The sequence below is a fragment of the Lycorma delicatula genome, chromosome 11 (assembly GCF_047948215.1).
Source record: "Lycorma delicatula isolate Av1 chromosome 11, ASM4794821v1, whole genome shotgun sequence".
In the NCBI taxonomy this organism is placed as follows: domain Eukaryota; kingdom Metazoa; phylum Arthropoda; class Insecta; order Hemiptera; family Fulgoridae; genus Lycorma; species Lycorma delicatula.
The window spans coordinates 67,992,161-68,015,748 of NC_134465.1; the positions used below are offsets into that span (position 1 = coordinate 67,992,161).

The following is a 23,588-nucleotide window of genomic DNA, read 5'->3' on the forward strand; positions in this document are numbered from 1 at the left end:
TTAACATTTATTTCACTGTGCATTATTAAATTTCAGATGTATAAATGTTGTATTATTCTTTTAATCCTACAATCAAATTTAATTTTAGAGCTTGAGTGGAATGAAATTTCTTCTTCATCTTTGAAATTTAATTTATTTTTTTATTTCACAATTCAAAACTTACAGGAAAAATATTGATGACTACGAGATATAATCAGTTAGAGGGTCTATAGACGACATTCAGTAAAGTTCCTTAGGACTCAGAACAGATGGTGGTAGTGTGGCAACTGGAATCACCACAAGGTGGGTGTTTTTTTGGGTGAATTCCCACAAGGTGGGGGTTGGGATGGACATAAAGAACAAAACAAGAAAAATATTTTTTTAAATGTTACAAGTTTATGAATTGCGCAGAATGCCAGTTTAGAATAAAAAGAAGCTAATTAACGTATTGATGGACAAGTTTAACTCGTCTGACCAACTTTGCTCAGTTGAACGAGGGATGAGTATATGTCATCCTTTGTTTAAAATTCTATATCTTTCTTTAGGATGACTCCAGGTCATCTCTCATCGATCTCGGATGTTCAGTGTTTCATATTGAATTCATATATCAAGTTGTTTTTGCTATCAATTGGATAATTTTTGGACTGTGTTTAAGTGAGATGATATTTGTAAGGCAAGTTTGTTTACGTGCATGTTGATTTATTTTCAATGTTTATTCTATTGACACGATTATTATTGTTTAAAAATTAGCAAAATGAGTGATATTTATGACCGAAATTAGTCAAATTGGTGTATGATATCTTGAATGATAACGATGAGAAAATTCTAATGCTGACTAAGAAATTGAGGTTGTGTCTCTTGAACATGAACAAATTAATGAATTATGTTTTGATAGTGAAGGGGAAAACTAGACGATGAGGATAGGGACCCAATGTATGAAAATCTGGCTATTTGTGATTGTGATTTGTATTTATCGGATGATTATTATAACCACCGGCATTCAAAAGTAAAAAACTGTTGTTTCTGTAACTGAACATTCTTTGGTAAGTGATATTAATTCTAATGATTCTACTTCTAGGCGTACTAGTGCTACTACTATTACTGCTCTTAGTTTTTCTTCTGAAATTCCTAACACTTCTGTTGACAATTCTATTTATATACCGAATTAGAATTAGACCTAGTTTTAACTTAATCAGCTCCTGTTACCAGCAATATTACACCCTCATAACATCGTAACAACTCTGATAATAATTTTTTTTTATTATGAAATAGTTTCTAAGAATAATAATTTTCCTATCTATACCTAGTTCTCAAGTATAAATAATCAGAAGTATGTGAAACAGTAGTATTCACTGGAAATAAAACATCAGACAGACACTGGTTTTGTGCTGTATTTTACTAAAAAAAAGTTTTCCTTTCAGTGATGTAACATTTTACTCCAAAGTGATATTTAAATGAATTTATATTACATTGAAAGAGTATGTTTCTAAACATACATATGAAATATAAATAACTTTAAGTACGTATAATAATTAAAAAAATATTAGTGCTTGTGTCACAGCTATTTTTTTTTCTGCGTTTGAAAGTGAAATTACAACTGACACACAAACTCTAGGAAGCCACATTTGTCTTTTTGTTACATAGAACAAATCCGTGCATGTCTTTTTCTTTCAGGTGCTAAACCTCTTGTAAGGAAATTTTACAAATATGATAAGTAGAAAAATCCAGTCTAAATTGACCAGTTACCATGGACCTCCTATGCTGAGAAGCTGAGTGTTAAAATGTGGTTATTTTTTTTAACATGTAAAATTGTATTTTGGTGGATGTGTATGTATTTTAAAAGTAAATAATTGCTGTTTAATAATAAATATTAAAAAAGGAGTGAAGTACGTAGTTCTTATCGTATTTTTTTTTTTATGTGAACATGTTCATGAGTATATTGTTTTTAGTTTTGTACCTTACATTAATTTGTTTTAAAACTGTTTGTAAAAATGTGTTGTTTTTTTAATGAACAGATGAATTGCGATGTGACACTATACTCGTTTGTCTGACTGTAATGATTATTCAATTGTTTTTAATTATTATTGCTTATTACTGACAAATTTCTCATTTATAGCAATATATATTATTACTGTTTACATATTTTCATTATTATAAGTTAACTACTATTATACAAATACTGTTAATTATATAAATTATATGTGTATGTGTTATTAAATTATATTAAATAAATATTGAATTAGTAAATTGATTATTTTAGAGTGATTTATTATTTATGTTTTTATTTCTGCAGACAAAATTAATATTTTTAATTTTTCATGAGGTTTTGTTTAATTTTTCTAACTTTTGTGGGAAATTTATAAATTGTTTATTTATAAATTAATTAAATTTAAAAAACCTGACTGGTTTTTTCAAATGTTTTCATAGAGTTAATTTAATTCTTTTAAATTTGAAAATTTTTAACCTTTGCAATTTTTGTTTTCTTATTTGTTTTAATACACTAAAAATAGTTATAGATTGAAAAAGGAAATAATTAGGAGCCAACCGAGTATTCTGAAATGTTTAGTTTCACTAATTTGTTATGATTTTGGAAAACATAGAAGATTCTTGTGTATTATGTGCTAGAAGATTGATTTTTCGTTATTTTATTATGTATAATTTTTTGCAGAAGAAATACACAAAATATAAATTAAATGCAAGCACAAGCATTCACTTTTTCTGCTGTTAGAAATTCAATCACTGCGCTTTGTTTTTGTTGCACTGATGTAGTAGGTGTACTTGATTTCATAACAACTGCAACTGACAGAAAATGAGAGAATAGTTGTTGATTGTAAGTAGTGTACGAGATGGCATCACCTACTGCTTTGTGCAATATTTTGCTCTTCTGTTGTTTCAGTGTTTGTTCATGTTATGTTTCTATTACGTGCCCTATTATATTTAAGCCACTCCGTATACATGAAATTAATGCATATTCGTATACAAAATGTTTCTAAGCACCAAAGTAGTGGGAAAATTTTTTTTTTAATTTGAAGGTTGACAATTCCTTTATCATTGTTTTATCTTTTATAGTCTGTTAATATTATTTATTTAAAAATTAATCATTGCACTGTTATAACATATAATGTGGAATAGAGATGAGTTACTAAAAAACTAATGCCCGAGTGGTTATTTATACATTAGCTGCATTGTTTGTTATTCAATTTTAATTTAATTAAGCTTTAGTGAACTATATTAAGGAATCTTGTTAATTAATCGCTAGAAGTTGGTTGCAGGATAGATTATAATATAGAAAATGGATAATTTAGGCAATCGGTTAAAGTAGAAAATTAAAAAATAAATCCAGAATGTGTATACATTTTTCTATTGTTTTTGTTGTTTTATAATTAAAAGGGTGTGAGTTATTAATGACTTATGAAGTTAAATGTATGATAAGGTAAGCATAGCGTAAAGAATTATTACAAATTTGTTTTTAGATTTGGCAAATAGTGATATGCATTGTTGTTTTCAATAGTTTATGCACTGTTGAACACATATATCACTTTTTGCTTGCATGAAGTATGGGAGGGAGGCCCTTCTCTTCTCATTTTATCTCTATTGCTCAGACCTCCCCTCTCATTGTTATATACTTGCACTAAGTTCTATACATCAATCAATTGGAAATTGTACCAGTTAAATTCATATAGCCAATTCTCTATTTTGAATTAATAATTTTGATTGTAGTTATACAATTTAGGTCATATATAAGTAATGTATTAAAAATCTTTGTATTCTAAAAATGAAATTTTAGTTTTAAAAATTAATAGTTTTTTTATATACACATTAATTCAGTTTAATAAAAATGTATGTTTTAAGTCAAAATTTGTTTAATAATCCATTGTTTCCTATTGAAAGGGATGTATTAATTTGGTTTTGATTTACATTGTCTGTCCCAGTTTTTGTGAATTAGCCAAAGATGCTTTCATGTAGTAATGATTTTTTATTGTGTAGCCAGTCCCTGTGATTATTAATAGAGTAAGTTGTGACATGTAGTATTAAATATAACTTGCATTTCATAACGATTGAAATGCTGATATTCAGAAATTTTTCAAATGGCAACAAGATATCATTTCTTTAGTAAACCCATTTTGCAATATTGTTATTTTGAAGAAAGGATATGCCATTTTCAAAAGTGTGATTGATATTTTATATCAAATCATACACAATGTTTGGGTATGGCCCTGAACATGCATACAGGTGTATTGAAGCAATTGTTAGAATTTAGGCATTTTTTCAGATAAAATAAAAGTTTAATTGGTTTTTGTTTTTGAAAAATGTTTACAGTTTTCATTTGAAATGATCTCTTTTGTGTATTTAAAGCTTTGTCCTCTCTTATAATTTGTATCAAAGCAATTATAATTACTTCAAAAATTAGATTAAAATTAAAAATGTAAAACTGAATACTTAAATAAAATATGTCAAATAAAAGAATCAAATATTTTTTTATTTGTATGATGCTGTTATTAACAGCTTTATTTTTAAAAGCCTTTTCATTTAGTAATTTATCAAATTTTCAACATTGTTACGAATGAAAAACCTTTTGATTCAAATTTTCTTTGTTAAAATGTTCATTTCATTGCTTCTCCTTCTCTTTTTAGAGTGTCCATTTCTTATGGAGGTTGGATATCATTGTTGCTGTTCTAATTTTTTGTATTACTTACTGTACATCGTCTTGCTAATCTGCTGTCCACAATCGCATTATTAGTTTCCTTATTTACTGATTTGTTGAATACATTTTATATTTCTTTTCTAAATTATGAATATTATTATATTGTTTATTTGATTCACAATCTTCTTGTTTGTTCTATGGAATTTTCAAGATTTAATATATCCTGGTATTCATAATTTTAAGGTAACTTTTCTTTTGAGATTCAAGCCTCCTAAACCCATACTGCAATTTTGAGAATATGAAGCATATTCAGCTATCATCCTGAAGATTCTTGGTTTAAATACTTGGCAGGTTTTGCATTTTTATACAACAAAAATGTCTCATATATAACTATGGTCAGGCTGTAGTAACTATGGTCTGTAGTTACTTCCAGGAAATAAATGAAAATTGAGGAGTATAATTTTTGTTTTTAAATACTTAAAGTATTTTCAGCATAATTTCACTAGTGATGTTATTATTACTTTTTTTTGTTATTTTTTACATGTGTTTTAATGAAACAATCATAATATAAGACTTATGCTCTGACTTACATCTTTCTATTATGAATATTTTTTTTTACAAATTTTTTTCAAGAGATATTTCTCTTCCCTTTCATAAAAAACAAAAATGACTTTTGCTTTTCAAAAATAAAATGAATACTTAACATTTTTGTTGATGTTTATTACTTTAGTACACTTTTAGCTTAAATTAAAAACCATTTATTATTTTTTACTAATATAAAAGTGAAGATGATTTGATTTATCTAAGTAAATCATATTTTTGATAAAAGTGAAAGTATAGGCCTTTCTTTTTCCTGTTTTACCTCTGATAATTACCGTTCAGATTAAAACTTAAGAGGATGAATTTGGATATGTATGAGTGTAAATGAAGTATAGTCTTGTACAGTCTCAGTTCAATCATTTCTGGGATGTATGGTTAATTAAAACCCAACCACGAAAGAACACCGGTATCCTTGATCTAGTATTCACTTCTCAGGAATGGTCGAACTTAGAGTGTACAAGACTACACTTCATTTACACTCATACATATCATCCTGCTGTAAACCAATAAATAGACAAACTTTCACATTTATATATAAGATTTGTTTTAAAAAGTAGTAAATAATTACAGAAATAAAGTATGTTATTTGTATATACAAAGAATAAACATAAATGTGATTATGATTAAAAAACAACAATAAAAAATTAATTTCTTGAATATGTGTTTAGTACATAATTATTTCATAACTAATTTTAATGGGTCAGTGTAATTATATATTTTTTTTATTTTTCATCTTCAAGAAGTGCTTACTACTCAAGAATGTTAACCCCAAAAATATTTCAACTAAGCTCATCTTGAAAGAGCAGAATTTTAATTATTGGTATACTTTTTTTTTAAAGAAAATCTTATTTCTAAATCACGGCCATATACGTAAATCTATGATTATGCTACAATAATTTATTTTAGAAGTTCAAGAGTTAAGTTACTGCATCAGAAGAGTGCCTTTCTTTTTAAAGTTCTAGTTTTTTTTTCTTTTTTGTTACTTGTTTGAAAAAAAGAATATTAAAAAATTGCTTGATAATTAAATTATATTTTGCAATAGTTTAACAAAATGTAATTATAAAACAATTTTTAAATATAGAAATTAACTAAAATTATTTTTCATGTTTTTTATTTGTAGTTCACACAGTTTTATTTATCATAAAAATTTTAATATTTATATTCTGTTTCTTTTTTATATTTTACAGAAAATGGTGCGACAGTTCCCTCGCAACCGACTGTGGTACGAGCAAACAGAGACAGACGCAGAATAAATCATAAGGTAAGTTTTATTATACGTATGTGTATTTGTTCATATTTTTAATTGTAGTTTCTCTTTTATGTATACTATCTTTGTTCCAATTTGTTAGATGTAGGTTTTTTTTAAATTGGTATTTGTACTTGCATTTCTCCTTGTAAATGGGTTGGACTGCAGATCATGGACCTTTCTATATAACTGTCTCTTTACTATTCCTTTTTAGAGACTTTTTCTATACCTTTGTATCTTTCTTTATAAAATCCACCTATCTCCAACATTTTACAAGTCATCTGTTACATTTTAATAAAAAATGTTTTGTTTGTTTGCCACTTGGGATTCTCTGCAAGTTTTATAATTGTCTTAGGATCATATTTGACACCTTGGAATTAAAAGAAGTATTTTGCATCTGACTTTTTCTATAAGTATTAAAGTGCCAGATGGAAGTTGCTTAGGAGTCGGAAAGTGATAGGAAGATATTATCTATGTGGACCATAACTACATTACATCCAAGATGTCGTTTTACCTCTCCCTGCAATTAACATGTTACTACTGTTTTGAAAGTTGTGCGATATTCAGTTCCTAAAATAATTTCTCTACTGTAGATGGAATTCCTGCTTCCAAAGCCATAGAGAACACTTGTTCTTTTGTTTCAGTTTTCAGTTGCAAATCCATGGATAATGTGAACGGTTGCAGAGTTATATTACGAGGAGCGGTTGGTGACATGTATTGTGTGCACAAATAACCATACTCGGATCAATTATTAACTTTAGTTTTAATCTGCCATATCCAGAATTTGAAGCAACCTATTTGTGAACTTCTTTTCTTCATTGGTTAGTCACCTCCCCAATTTTATCTCTTGGAGCCCAGGTACCAGACTTTTTGTTGTCTGGTGGCTGCTTTTATGAGGTTCAGTAGAGTTGATGATTTTTCCTGTGGATTCATTTAGGGATTATGTTTGCTATTGAAGGTTTGCTCAAAATGCAAATTTACTAGTTTGCCTTTCATTCAAAAAAAATCATTACAAGAACTTTTTCCTTCCATTCATTTTTGCCTTTCATTCAAAAAAAATCATTACAAGAACTTTTTCGGCTGACTGAGACGGGTTTTGGCCTTCACTGGATAGCCCTCCTCATCCTTCCTTTGCCATTCCTTACTAGCTATCTTTGACTGGAGTATAATGATGACCCATGTCTCATCACATGTGACGATTTTTGGCCTTTACTGGGTAGCCCTCATCCTTCCTTTGCCACTCCTAACTAGCTATTTTTGACTCTGGAGTGTAATGATGGACCCATGTCTCATCACATGTGATGATGTGCCTCAAAAAATTCCCCCTTGTGCAAAAATCGATTTCAGAAGTCTCTCACAGATCTTCAACCTGACCTGTTTTTGATTTTCAGTCAACAGCCTTGGAACCCATAGAGCTCTGATTTTCTAAGGCCAAGAGGATCAGTGATAATGGATTGAGCACTCCCATATCTGATAACCACTTCTGACAGTGATTTGTTCAACAGTGAACTGGCGATCACCTTTGATAAGCTCTTGAACAGCACAGATGTTGTCAGCTATGAGACTTGACCTTGGGTGTTGATCATAACTTTAGTTTTCTACACTTTTTTGCACGCCCTTAAATTGTCTGGCCTACATATACACTTGGTTATGGGACAGTGTAGCATCCTCAGACTTTACCTTTAAAGAAGTTAAAATTTCTGCCAGTTTTTGTCATCCAGCTCGGAAGTGCTCACTGTGTAGAATAGCAAAATTACTGTTTAAATTTGATTCACCTTCATTTTTTTTATTGTCCAGTCATTTGACTGGTTTGATGTAGCTCTCCAAGATTCCCTATCAGTGCTAGTCGTTTCATTTCGGTATACATCCTACATCCCTAACAATTTGTTTTACATATTCCAAACGTTGCCTGCCTACACAATCTTTTCCTTCTACCTGTTCTCCAATATTAAACCAACTATTCCAGGATGCTTTAATGTGTGGCCTTATATGTCTGTCTCTTCTTTTAACTATATTTTTCCAAATGCTTCTTTCTTCATCAATTTGTACAACACCTCTTCATTTGTTACTTCATCCACCCATCTGATTTTTAACATTCTCCTATAGCACCATATTTCAAAAGCTTCTAATCTTTTCTTCTCAGGTACTCCAATCGTCCAAGTTTCACTTCCAATAAAGCTATGCTCCAAACATATACTTTCAAAAATGTTTTCCTGACATTTAAATTAATTTTTGATGTAAACAAATTATTTTCACCCTCATATGATTAATTTTTTTTTCCAACAAGTTTTTTGTTTTTCTTAAAGTACCTTGATTTTATATAATACAATATGGGTAGAAACGGTTTTAAATTTTAGAAAAATGACACTATGAAGATCGTAAAGAGATGTGTGTATTTTAATTTTTTTTTGTGAAAAACTTTGCCATCATTATTAGAAGGTAATTTAGATGTAAAAACATTGGTTTTGAGAAAAATTATCATCTCTGATAAGGAATTATTAAAAATGAGTGTTTCTCTTAAATTCATGGATTTCCTATGGAATTTCCTTTATATTTACATAAGTATGTTTTTTATTTTTACTTTTTTCTTTTCTTTATTTTTTTAACTATTGTAGTAGTAGTAGTAATAATAATAATTATAATAATAATATTTGTCGGTTACTGACAAATAACACCAATATTAACACTTAATAATAAGTGTTTTGTTATAAGTTAGGATCAATCATTAGTCATCAAAAAATTAATTTTTATATGAAATCATTGTTTAAATTGTAATAAGTGTCATTTCTTTCAATTTGTCAGTTTTTAAAATTATTTTTAATAAGTTTTTCTAGTTAAATGTGGTCTTTGTAATTCAATTTTGACATGATTTAATACCTATTTTTATAGATAAATTTATATTCAAGTGCTTGTACAATGCATGATATAAGTTTATTATTATTATTTTTTTTTTCACTTGCACTAGTGTAGTAAACCATTGATTTCATTTTGAAGATTGTATTAGTTATGTATCATTGTATGTCTTATAAAAATTTTATTACATTTTCTTATCTGCTTATTTTTTTAAACTTTAAATCATATTAAGGTGTTATCTACAGAACAAAAATGAAGAAGGTTTCTTATGTCATTCTTGTGATTTTTTTCTTCAGTAAGATAAAAGTATTTTTTGTTCTAATTTTAAGTAATTTTTTCGATCATTATTTCAAAATATTTTCTTAACTTGTATCATATTAAAAATTTTTTGATATTTAATTTTTTCTCTCATAAAATGTATACTGTTAAATATTTGGATATAGATTAAAGAAGGTAATTTATACCATGAATTAAAATTCCTGAAAATGTTATGGACTTAAAAAAAGTTAACATTTTAAAATTGTTAACTTAAAATGGCCTCGGTTATAAAGGTTAAAAATTATTTAATTTGAAACTCGATTTTCTTAAAATAACATTTGAAATAAATAATTCTATTGAAAAATAGAAAAATAAATTTTCTATAGGAACAGTTTTAAATCTTTATCACAGAGGTAGGGAATAATTCATCGTAAAATTATGAGTTTTGTAATTATTAATTGAAGCTTTTTTATTTTTTAATAAATAACGAACTGTGCTTTGTGAGTTGAGGATAGCTTTTCAAACTTGTAACTAAGGCTACAATTTAATAGATGAATTTTTTTTTAATACAGTCACCCTAATTATCATCACGTAAAGTGTATTTAAAATTTGATTTTATGATAAAATTAATGTAAATTTCTGTAGTACGAAGGTTTAATTTTTGTAGGGCTTTGTAATTTTTTTGCAGCATAGCATGTTTATTGGATATTATTATGTTCTGGCTCCAGGAAGGTATATAGTTACATATTTGCCCAGTGTAGTGTTTGTTTTTTACCTTCTTAACTTGCTAGATTTCTTTTTGTACCTCTATCCGAGAATTGTAAAGAACCAGAGTTAATGTGCGGTTGTAATTTTGTTCTTCAAAAAATTATTGTTATTCAGATTGTAAATCAATCTAGGCTCTTTGTACCTGGGGAGAGTTAAGTGTAAAGAAAAGTCGGGGAAATTAAAAAAATATGCAAATTTTAGAGAATGAAAGCAACAACAATTACTGTTATATATAAAATGGTTTGTACTGTGATAGTAATGGTGAAATGTTTGCATCAAAAGTGATAACAATGAGATACTAAATCCTAAACTGATTATGATGAGACTCCAAACTCTGAATCCCGGATAGTTGACAAAAAACATGGTTATGAATAAGATTAAATTACACTTGGACCACCAGATGTGACAGATACTGAGTTTACATTGTACATTCTGGTTTACATATTCAACAGTTGTATACCTATAATTTTTTAATGTGTTCATCACATGAAGTTGAAGTTTCTGAAAACTTATTAATATTTGTTATGGCAAAGATATAAAAAAGAAATTGATTATTTTATTGAATTATATTCTTATTATCTTTAGTAATAAGTCTGTGTATAATTAAGGTGAGCATTGTATTCAACTGACAAATAAAAGTTCAAGGTCATTACCACTTGTGTATCCTCTGTCTGTAACAGTGCCACATATTTGTCATTGAAATTTAACTGTAACATTGAGAAAAAAAGAATTATCGATAAAAATATTCTTCTGTAAAACAAAATTAATATAGAAAAAAAAAGTTGTGATCTTTATAATAACAATTGCAGGTGATATTTGACCGTATTGAAGATTCTAAAAAAAAAATTATTTTTTTTCCAAAGAAGAAAATACATATCCAAATAAATGATGTTATTTGAAAATGATGGGGTAGTTAATTAGCTGGAATATTTCTTTTGTATTAGTGACGTAGATAAATTTCTTTTGCATTATGCTTGTTGAAGTATTCTTTGTTCATTAGAAATTAATATCAAAATTTTTAACTAATTGTTTCATTTGTTTGTTACAGGCTAGTGATTTTACTGATACAGAAGACTGGCCTACATTAGGAACTGTTGTCCATAGTAGAGAGGTTTGTATTAATATTGTTCACATAATATTAAGTTTATATTATTAAATGTTATAATAGATAAAAGTCATCAAGAGACTGCAAAGTATTTTTAATTAAGCTTTTTTATCTATTTAATAATTTTATACTTAATGTAATCTATCAACGACTATTTCAGTCATAATGTAATTTTGTGACAGTATCAGACTATTTGTAAAATATATCTGTAATCAAATAATCTATTATTTATGATAATCCTATCTTACAAATCGAGATTTTGAACTGTCTCATATAAATTCTTTTGTCTTAATGTAAATGGTTTGACCAATAATCGGCTTATTAGTGTGGTAAATATACGTAAGTAAGAAAAAAGATTAGGGATTATTGAATTTCTTACATTAAATGCATGAGTTTTGCAGAACAGGATGATGACCTATAGAGGATTGGGAGATTGTAGAAAAAGTGGAAACAATTATTATTTTTTATTTAACTTACCTTATGCAAAAAACATTTTTAAGGAAATGATCAGTTTGTTTTTTTTTTTTTTTTGTTATTTCAGGCATAACTTGGTCAGTTTTGAAGATATAATGAAAAATCCAGGATAAAAATTATTTTGGCAATAATTACTGTAAAACATTTGTTTCAAATGGTTTTTTTTTATTGCTGTTAGACCTTCATTGCAAAAAAACACAACCTAAAAACCTTTCTGAGTAAGAAGAGGGTCAAAAAATCCAATAAATTAAAGTCATCATGGATTCACTTATTTTTTATTTTTCAGAGCAGGAGAAAATATTAAATTGCGGGAATTTTATAATCTTTAGAAAAAGGTCTAACATTCTTTTGTGTAATTCAACGGAATATATAAAAAAAATGGTAAATTCTTAATAGAAATGAATTAGAAAACTCTATTATACTTAAAAACTATTTACAAAAAAATTAATTAAAATCTTAAACTAAATTGATATTAGAATTGTTAAACAATTATCATCAATGGGCAGTAAGGAAATGATAAATGTTTACCGTTAAATAAAACAACATTTCTTGGAACATTTTATAGTTTTTTATTATATATAAGAAAAAACTTACATTCTTTGTAAGTTTTTACAAACCATCATCCTGTTCTGTATGACTTCCCAGAATCTTATAAAGTGGCTAAAACTTCATGACAATAAATAAAACTAATAAACCAGAAAATAAATAATAAATAAAATAAATGACAATACTAAAACTTATTATGACTTAGAAAAAGGTTTTTCGAGTCTCAGAAAATTAATCTACTAATAATATAAATTAAATATTTGGATTCTTGAATGTTTATCCAAAATATAATTGAAATTCTTTGTGCTTTTCACTTAAAAAAAGATGATTCACTTTATGTTAATTCTATTATATGTGAACATTTCGAGATGATGAGCATCAACTACTTTGGTCATTTTGCCCTAAGGGAATGGGAATTCCCTCAAACCTCCCTCAAACTCAAGACCTCTGAATGAAAGTCTGAGACGCCACCACTCTGCCACGGAGATCGGCTGTGAACTGTTTCTTATTTAGAGTAAAGGAAATAATATTGTTTAACTTGAAAAGAAAAAATAATGATATGATATAATATAAATTTTAGCTCACTAAAGGAAAGAAAGCATTACTCAAAATGCCAATTTCTTATTATTTTCAAGGACACGTGAAAGAGATTTAAAAAAATGTAATTTTCATTTGAGTGTTCTAAGAGTGAAGTTATAAAATATATGTATCATAGAAATAACTGGAGCAGACATTGATAGCGACCATAATTTGGTGATAATGAAATGTAGATTGGGGTTTAAAAACTTGAAGAAAAGGTGTCAGATGAATCGGTGGAATTAAGAAGCTTGAGGAAGAGGAGGTAAAGAAGATTTTTGAGGAGGACATCGCAAGAGGTCTGAGTAAAAAAGATAAGGTAGAAAATGTAGAAGAAGAATGGGAGAATGTTAAAAAGGAAATTCTTAAATCAGCGGAAGCAAACTTAGGCGGAATAAAGAGAACTAGTAGACAACCTTGGGTTTCAGACGATATATTGCAGCTGATGGATGAACGTAGAAAATATACGAATGCTAGTGATGAAGAAAGTAAAATAATAATAAACAGGAAGTGCAAACTGGCGAAAGAAGAGTGGATTAAAGAAAAGTGTTCAGAAGTGGAAAGAGAACATTGGTAACATTGGTTTACATTGGTAAAATAGACAGAGCATACAGGAAAGTTAAGGAAAATTTTGGGGTACATAAATTAAAATCTAATAATGTGTTAAACAAAGATGGTACACCAATATATAATACGAAAGGTAAATTCGATAGATGGGTGGAATATATTGAAGAGTTATACGGAGGAAATGAATTAGAAAATGGTGTTACAGAGGAAGAAGAGGAAGTTGAGGAGGATGAAATGGGAGAAACAATACTGAGATCTGAATTTAAGAGAGCATTAAAAGATTTAAATGGCAGAAAGGCTCCTGGAATATACAGAATACCTGTAGAATTACTGCGCAGTGCAGGTGAGGAAGCGATTGATAGATTATACAAACTGGTGTGTAATATTTATGAAAAAGGGGAATTTCCGTCAGACTTCAAAAAAAGTGTTATAGTCATGATATCAAAGAAAGCAGGGGCAGATAAATGTGAAGAATACAGAACAATTAGTTTTACTAGTCATGCATCAAAAATCTTAACTAGAATTCTATACAGAAGAATTGAGAGGAGAGTGGAAGAAGTGTTAGGAGAAGACCAATTTGGTTTCAGGAAAAGTATGGGGACAAGGGAAGCAATTTTAGGCCTCAGATTAATGGTAGAAGGAAGATTAAAGAAAAACAAACCAACATACTTGGCGTTTATAGACCTAGAAAAGGCATTCGATAACGTAGACTGGAATAAAATGTTCAGCATTTTAAAAAAATTAGGGTTCAAATACAGAGATAGAAGAACAATTGCTAACATGTACAGGAACCAAACAGCAACAGTAATAATTGAAGAACATAAGAAAGAAGCCGTAATAAGAAAGGGAGTCCGACAAGGACGTTCCCTATCTCCGTTACTTTTGAATCTTTACATGGAACTAGCAGTTAATGATGTTAAAGAACAATTTAGATTCGGAGTAACAGTACAAGGTGAAAAGATAAAGATGCTACGATTTGCTGATGATACAGTAATTCTAGCCGAGAGTAAAAAGGATTTAGAAGAAACAATGAACGGCATAGATGAAGTCCTACGCAAGAACTATCGCATGAAAATAAACAAGAACAAAATAAAAGTAATGAAATGTAGTAGAAATAACAAAGATGGACCACTGAATGTGAAAATAGGAGGAGAAAAGATTATGGAGGTAGAAGAATTTTGTTATTTGGGAAGTAGAATTACTAAAGATGGACGAAGCAGGAGCAATATAAAATGCCGAATAGCACAAGCGAAACGAGCCTTCAGTAAGAAATATAATTTGTTTGCATCAAAAATTAATTTAAATGTCAGGAAAAGATTTTTGAAAGTATATGTTTGGAGTGTCGCTTTATATGGAAGTGAAACTTGGACAATCTGAGTATCTGAGAAGAAAAGATTAGAAGCTTTTGAAATGTGGTGCTGTAGGAGAATGTTAAAAAATCAGATGGGTGGATAAAGTGACAAATGAAGAGGTATTGCGGCAAATAGATGAAGAAAGAAGCATTTGGAAAAATATAGTTAAAAGAAGAGACAGACTTATAGGCCACATACTAAGGCATCCTGGAATAGTCGCTTTAATATTGGAAGGACAGGTAGAAGGAAACAATTGTGTAGGCAGGCCACGTTTGGAATATGTAAAACAAATTGTTAGGGATGTAGGATGTAGAGGGTATACTGAAATGAAACGACTAGCACTAGATAGGGAATCTTGGAGAGCTGCATCAAACCAGTCAAATGACTGAAGACAAAAAAAAGAAATAACTATTAACAGATATAAGAATCATCAGGTCTTACAACCAATGTTTCCACTACATTTTCCATCGTTAAATTTAATATTCATAGATAATAATCTTCACACTAAAAAGAGTAAAGAGAGCATTCAGTGATTAGAAAATTATCAAATAAAAAATAAAAATTAAGGTAAAATATAAAGTTTTTATTTCTAAAGCAAAAATGAATTTTGTCAAAGGAATTGTAAGTGTTTAAACAACAGACATGAAAAAACAACCAGAAATGTTATGTAATACTTGTATGTTGTAACAAACAAACAAACAAAAAACTTGTCAAAAACAAGTTGTACATGAGCGAATCAAATATAATTTTTTTTTTTAAATACACAATACCTACTCATCATTTCTGTATATAGTCTCCTGCACAATCTACACATTTTGCCTATGATTTGGAAGCTTGAATATTCCTTGTTGATAAAAAGTTTGTGAACAAGTAGTCAACCAATTGCGCATGCACTCGTTGATGTCTTCATTGTTTTCGAATCGTTCTCCTCCAAGCGATCCTTTCAAGGGCGCAAACAAAAAATAGTCACAGGGGACAATTCTGTGCTGTAGAAAGGGTTGTCAAGGACTTCCCAGTGCATTTTTCCCCATTTTATCCCTTGTCAAAATTATGGTGTGCGGCCTGATGTCATGGAGAAGGATGACATACCTGATGGGCATACCCTGTCTTTTGTTTCAGTAGGTGGCTTTTGTTGACTGTGGCAATATTAAGTTGCATTTACCATTCATTGATTGTGGAGAAAATTAATGAGGAAAGCCCCCATGAGTCACAAATATCGTTGCAAGACTTTTTCCGGCTTACAGGCTGGTTTTGACTTTCACTGGGCAATCCTCATCCTTTCTTTGCCATTTTTGACTCTGGAGTGTAATAATGGACCCATGTCTCATTACACATGACGATTCATCTCAAAAAATCGTCCCCTTGCTAAAATTGCTTTAGAAGTTCTCACAGATCTCCAACCTGACCTGTTTTTGATTTTTGGTCAACAACCTCAGAACCCATCCAACACTAATTTTTCTAAAGCCAAGGTAATCAGTGATGATGCATTGTTCACTCCTGTAATCAGTATCCACTTCTGACGTGATTTCTTCAACAGTGAACTGGTGTTCACCTTTCAAAGATCACGAATGTTGTCAGCTGTGAGACTTGATCTTGGGCATTGATCATGACTCATATTCTACAATTTTTCACCCACTCGTAAATTGTCTGATCCACATATACACTCAGTTCTGGGACAGAGTAGCAGTACCAAACTTTACCTTTAAATGAGTTAAAATTTCTGCCGGCTTAACGCATTCATTAGTTAAAAACTTGATACATTGTGCAACAGAAGACAGAACCTCTTGCTTATTCATGGCTATATTGACAACAGCTGTAGTAACTGTTGTCAGTACTACAGCTACAGTACAACTGCTACTTAATAAGACAAGAAATAGTACTTCTTGTACTAGAAGAGTGGAGGAGCTAACCAAGTTTCCTCTCTCTAACAAACCAAACATTAACATTAACCCCCTCCCTTTTCTGGCTACCAGTTTGGAACCATTTGAAAATAGAAAAGTAAATTTCAAATATGCCAAGAAATGGAACCCATTCAACAGGTTTTCTACAACCAATCCAATGTTTATGAAATAGGCCAGTGTTGTACATCATGAACCATTCACGACACTCCCCAATGATATCTGATGTGGACATCATCCAATCTCTAAGCATTTGACAGTATTTTTCGCCTTCCACATTTACTTGAAAAAAGTATGGGGCCAATGATAAAATCATTCTGGTTACCACACTGCACTGCTACATGATCAGACTTGTGCTGTACAGAAGGATTGTATCGATGGGGTTCTCCTGTGACCAGTAATGCAGATTTTCTGTTGTCAGGCATTCTGTGAAGTCTACATTCTTCTCAATCCTGTTAAAAAATCGCATACAAATTCCCAACCTGCGATCAGGATCATCTTCTAGTAAGTGTTACAGAAGTTGGAACTGGAGCGGGTAAAATTTTACATTCCTCAGAATATCATGAATGGTTGATCAAGAAATGTTCAAGAAAATGTCAGTTTGCCAGATTGACTTCTTTGGATTGCTGCAGACCTTGGCAATCAAAGCTTCTTGTACTGCATTATCATTTCATGGCCTTTGCAATTGGGGCAAATTAGCAGTATCGACAGCATCTTCTTAAACTTGTCAAGTAATCTTTCCCACAGTGCTATGTGATACCAGTTGGTGCTTCGGATGATGTCAGTTGAACTCATTACCAACATCACAATGTGAATAACCTTAATAGCCACACAAAAGGATGATTTGCACATGTTCATCCTGCGATAGATTCATTAACTGAAATCGAACAAAATGAAACAGAATAGTGCTGCATTTTTCTGACACTCTTAGCCAGTAAGATTTAAGTAATATATATTGCCTACGGCTGTTGCATATACATATATATATATATATATTATGCGTAGCCATTTCATTTTCAACAACTAATCAGAAATAAATTTTTGGTTACCACTTGTAAATTTATAATAGATCAGTCATATATTTCATTTGTATTTTATCGGTTGCTTAAAAATAGGTCAGAATCAGTTTATTTAAAGTATTTAAAGATCTATATTTGCTTGGCTTCAATTGCAATGGTTTTTAACTTTATACTTGTCATCATCATCGTTATTATTATTAATAAAAAGGGATAATAATTTGTTAATTTATATTTTAAATTGTGTAATTGTATGTGTAACAACACTTGTATTTATTTATTTTTTGATGAGCAGTAATGAGTATCAGTTTGTAATTGTAAGTGGAAAGAAAGAAAAAGAGACAGTCAGAGAGAGAGAGTGAGAGAGAAGTTAAGGTCCCATATGTATATATGTAAATATTGTTGTGTTTACAGATTATCAGATAGATGATGATTGTGAATGCAATAAAGAATTCAGTAGTAGTATGATATGAGCGTGCTGTAAAGTATTTACATGATAATATTAATTTTTTTTATTAATAATTGTTTGAAAAATTTCATTGTCGATCATTATTTCTCTTTTTTATCATTCTTTAAATTCAGTTTAACAAAATGAAAATTATTATTGTTACATATTGAATTATGTTATGAAATAATTTTATTATGAATACTTTGTTTCTTATGGTAAGCGTTAATTTAATATTTCAATTTCATGCGATTTTTTATTGCATTCTATTTCTACCTGTTAACATAAACTCGTAAATGTTAATGAGAAAAAACGATGATGAACAAATTTATACTTGTTTTTCTCATGTTGTGATAAAATTGTTTATATCTAATTTAATTATATCTTGCTCTAATAGGCAATTCTCTTTTTACATAAGAACCTTCACAATTGCCAATGCTTAAAACATATTTTTTTTAAATTGTGTTTTTTTAATTCCAAGGGATTGCTAATTAAGGGTATCAATTTTTTGTATATGGATTGGTAAATAAGGATCCTAAAATTACATACATGTAATTTATCAGAAAGTATCAAAATATTTTTTAAAATTTAAGTATTTTTTCATTCTCTTACAGTAGAGCATATTTTATGGAATTTTGTGTATTCCCAGCGTTTTTTTCCTAATAAAAAACCTGATAGCATTAAAATGTACAGTTTTTGCTTTAAAAAAAAGGTGAGGTCCTCAAATTTGATCCGCTTGTTTTTTATGTTTAAGGTTATTAAATTACACCATTTATTTTGTTGAGGAAGTTCATCTGATAATTATACTGTTAAATTTTACCCAAAAACATTAGTGGAGAAGTTTTTAAATGAAAATTAACATGTCACATATGTGAATTGAAGATATATTTTTTATTATTATTAGTCACCATTATTATGTTATGTTTAGATTTATATGTCTTGATGTTCTGATATTCAAAGTATTTTCATGTTAATTGTTAAGAGATTAATTGTACTAATTAAATAATTCCATTGCATTAGCATGTCTCTTCAGTTCTGTATTAACACATTTTCATTCAGAGGTGGGGGATAATAAATAAGACTTTCTTTTTTTTATCAGTTATCATTTTGCTTGAATAGTCAGATTAAATTAACTTATTTTTTTAAAATTTTGTATTATTTCTGAATATGGGTAATTATTGGTATTTAATTTTAATTGCAATGGCTAAGGAGTCACCATGTAATGCGTGGTGTGACCATACTTCTAAAATTTTAACTGAAAATCTCTGAGCTGTTTCTCAATATTTCACTCTAAGTGTAGAATATTATTTTACATAAATTTTTACTTGCACAATTAAAAACTTCTATATTCTACTTAATTTTCCTTTTAATACCATTTTAAAGGTGAAGTTCTAAAAGTTGCACAACTTTCTTCCCAGCCTTGAACTGTATATCTTGTTACTATTTTAACCTTATTACTTGGAAATTCAAAAACTTTTTTTAAATGCTGCTTTATTTACATGGAACTTGTTATTTTATGGAGAAAATAATTATGGCAAATGGAAATGGTTATCACAGAGGTAGATAAAGATGAAGGTTTTTGTTAAAAACCTCCAAAATTTTAAAATTTCTTTGGTACTTCTTATGATAAAACATTACATTAATAAATAATGAAACTTCCATTACTTCTTATTGGTTTAATATCTAGAATTTTGTCCTTAAATTGTTAATTAATAACAGTGTTAGGGTATCAATAACAAAGATCTGATATACTGGTTTATAGTCTTCTAAGGCAAAAATATGCTTACTGATAATGTGGACCGTGGCTTTAGAAGGTCAAATAAAAGAGTTTTGTTATTAAAACAAATTTATGGCAAGTATTTTCAGACCATATTGAGTATTCTATATGAAGTTATTAACATATACAGCATCTTTCATAAGTTTAAGGACACCTTAGAAAAACTGTTTGTCAGCTTTAAAAAATAAATCTTTTGGTGAAAACCGCAAGCTTCTAAGTTAGATGCTTCAAATTTTATGGAGTCATTTAAATATTTTAAACAAGCTAAAATTAGCCCGTTTTTTTTGTAAAGAAATTACTATTTCTCGTAAAATATGTAACCTAGGCTAATGAGTGTGATATCATTTTAACGCTGTGTTTTAGAGTTTTTCAATAGAGTAAAAAGAAAAATTCTAAAAAATTTATTTATTGAGTTAAAAGGGCTAAGTGATTTTAAAAATTTTCATGAAATTTTTGTTTTTAAGAGAGTAATGTCCAAAAATGTACAAATCACTTTAAAGTGTCAGGTACACCAACTTAGAGTTTCAGGCGTACCAACAGTAATTAAAAATGTCAAGTTGACAATGTTATCAGCTGTTTCCCACCAAAACGGTGATGAATTAGCATTTGTTTCTTTGAGGTTTGGTTGGTGAAAAGTTTTTTTATTAACAATTGGTACAAAAAGTGCTAGTGTAGAAGTAAAATGGCAAGTAATCGGTCTCTGAAAAGCAAATAAAACATACAGAGACATTGCTGAGCAATTAAAAATATCAAAAACATGTGTCCAGCAAGTTGGTAAAAAATATCGTGATCAAGAAACTGTAGTTGATCTTCCATGATCTGGTCAACCACGAAAAACGTCAATGAGGCATGACAGAGCAATTCTAAAAGTATCAAAACTTAATCGGTCTGCTAGTTTGCCTGATATAGCGACAGAAGTAGCACAAAATCATGGAATTCAGTTTAGTACTGCCACTCTTTCTAGACGTTTAAAAGAATCTGGAATGGAATCACATTTCGCATTAGCAAAGCCTCTTTTAAGCGCTGTCCACAAATCAAAACGTCGTTGGTTTTGCAAGCAAACGAAGAACCGGTTGAAAGAAGCTTGGTGAAGGGTTGTCTTTTCTGATGAAAGCAAATTCCATTTGTATTCAAACAGAAAAATTAGGGTCAGGCGAAAAAAAACTGAAAAGTTTCTACCAGCCTGCATCATTCCTGCTGTGCAAGGTGGAGATGCTGTCTTGGTGTGGGGTTGCATAACTTCAGAGGGCGCTGGACATCTTAGAATAATGGATGGGGCAATTAACAGCATGCAGTACATAAAAACAATGGAAGAATTCATGCTTCCTAGTGTGTATAACCTGTTGGGTGAGAATTTCATCTTCCTGCAAGACAACGCACCTTGTCATAAATCACGAGTTACCAAGGCATGGTTTGATGCAAATGATGTGGAACGTTTGGACTGGCCTACTCGTAGTCCTGACCTAAATCCAATTGATAATTTATGGAATTGGATAGCACTGCAACTTGCTAAAAGAAAAACTTAAAATTAGGCTGAGTTGACTTCAAATCGCAAGTCTGTGGCAACAGGTGACGAAAGAAAAATGTCTGGAATTGATTGAATCAATGCCTGATAGAGTAGCAGCATGCTAAAATCGTATGGAGGTCATACAAAATACTAAACATTTAAAAAATGATGTAGCATTATCTCTGTTATTTTTATTTTTAATTTTTACTTGTATAAAATAAAGATTTTGTCATGAAATACTGATTTTTCAGTTATTTTTAACTTGTCCTTAAACTTATGAAAGATACTGTATATATGTGTGTATAAGTAATATAATTGCTTTTTTAATTAATGTTATTTATTTAAATTTACAAAAGTTTCTTTGTTTATGTTTTATGAAGATAATCAACATTGGCCCTTTTTAATACCTTTTTCTAAAGTTTTAAAGTGCTCTCTTACTTTATACTATTTTTAATAAAATCAAGACCAATTCAGAGATATACTAGCCTCTGATAATCCCTTCTTTATGTACTCTTTCAAACCTCATGTTTGATTTGGTCCAAAATTTAATAGAAAATTTTTTCTGTATTCTGAAATAATTTTATAGTCCAGTTATGATTTTTTTTTTTAATTATTACATGATTCTATAACTATTAAATCTCAAGGAGCCAACACACTTATACACATCGTATGTCTGTGAATGTGTTTTAGCCATGTATATATTTTTATACATCTTGTATTGGTTGGTCAAGTGACTTCATAACTGGGGGTTAGAGTTGTGGCATTAAATTTTGATTTATAACCATATTTTCTTTACATTATAACAATCAGAGAAGTAGAAACATTGAACAAATACTCAATAATAATAAAGTAAAAGATGTTTTTATATTATTTACATTTTGTTATTGTCTTTTTTGTTTCAGAAAAAAAGTCATCAGACTAATGGTGCGATAAATAATACAACAGCAACTAATAATAACAGTAACAACAACAGCGGTAGTAATACAGTTAATAATAGTAATAGTGTTGTTAGTAATAGTAGTAATCTTAGTAATAATAATAATAATAATAATAGTAATAGTAGTAATATTGGTAACAATGTTACGCAAGGTACAACTGTAGTTCAAGTTAACGGTAAACAGAATGGACATGTTAAAGAAACGAAAGAAGAAATTGTTAACAACAAAGATGTTAAGACAAATAACACGGATAAACAAAATCAGCAGTTACAACAGCAGCAGCCCCAACACCAAAATAATTCCGTGCCAAATGAAAATCATATAAATGAAGCGGACGGTGTTGATAAAAGAAAGAAACGTGAGTTTTTTTTTGTGTATTTATCTTTACTCTATTTTATATTGTAATTCTTTTCATTATTTGTCTTTTAAGTGTTTTCATTTCTTTCAGTATCCAGTTGTCTTGTTTTCATTAACAGTAATAAATGTTTCCATTTCTGCTGGATTAGTAAAAACTTTATAATTCTTCACAATTACAAAGAACTATCGATCTGATCTACCCACCAAGGAAATCTGTGCATAATTGAACTTTGCAAAACATATCCCAAATGAGTGTACATTTTGTCTGTAAATTCATTATGTAGTTTTACCATATATTTCAAAGAAAAGATGATAAAGACATAAAAAAAGTATCTGGTTAAAAAGGAATATTTTAAAATTTGTAATGTGTGATGAAGTGGTTGGCTGGAAGAATATACTTTTATGTGCAGGATGCATTGTTTGGCAATGAAGAGAAAGGTTCGTTGCATATTATGCCTGGCATGATTTGAACCCATGATTTTGTTACTAAGAGAATATCATTGTGTCCTCCATATTGAAACGATAATAGTTTTTGGAATAAGCAGCTAAAAGAAAACAGGAGGCTGCTGGGTAAAAAATGTTCAAATGGGCCATTCTCAGTGTCAAGTATTGAAAAAATTAGAGAGTTATATTGTAGCACCTGAAAATCTAAGTAATATAAATATGCACATGAAGTCAGAC

At 29.4% G+C, this 23,588-nt stretch overlaps 1 protein-coding gene across 1 annotated transcript in view; it reads left to right on the forward strand.

Annotated features, from left to right (window-relative positions):
* Positions 1-23,588, forward strand: part of larp (La related protein) — a 216,532-nt gene that overhangs the window by 75,406 nt on the left and 117,538 nt on the right. The window contains exons 2-4 of the mRNA XM_075378905.1: positions 6,412-6,485; positions 11,398-11,460; positions 22,515-22,908. Of these exons, the coding sequence (XP_075235020.1) occupies positions 6,412-6,485; positions 11,398-11,460; positions 22,515-22,908 (531 nt within the window). The remainder of the gene's footprint in view (positions 1-6,411; positions 6,486-11,397; positions 11,461-22,514; positions 22,909-23,588) is intronic.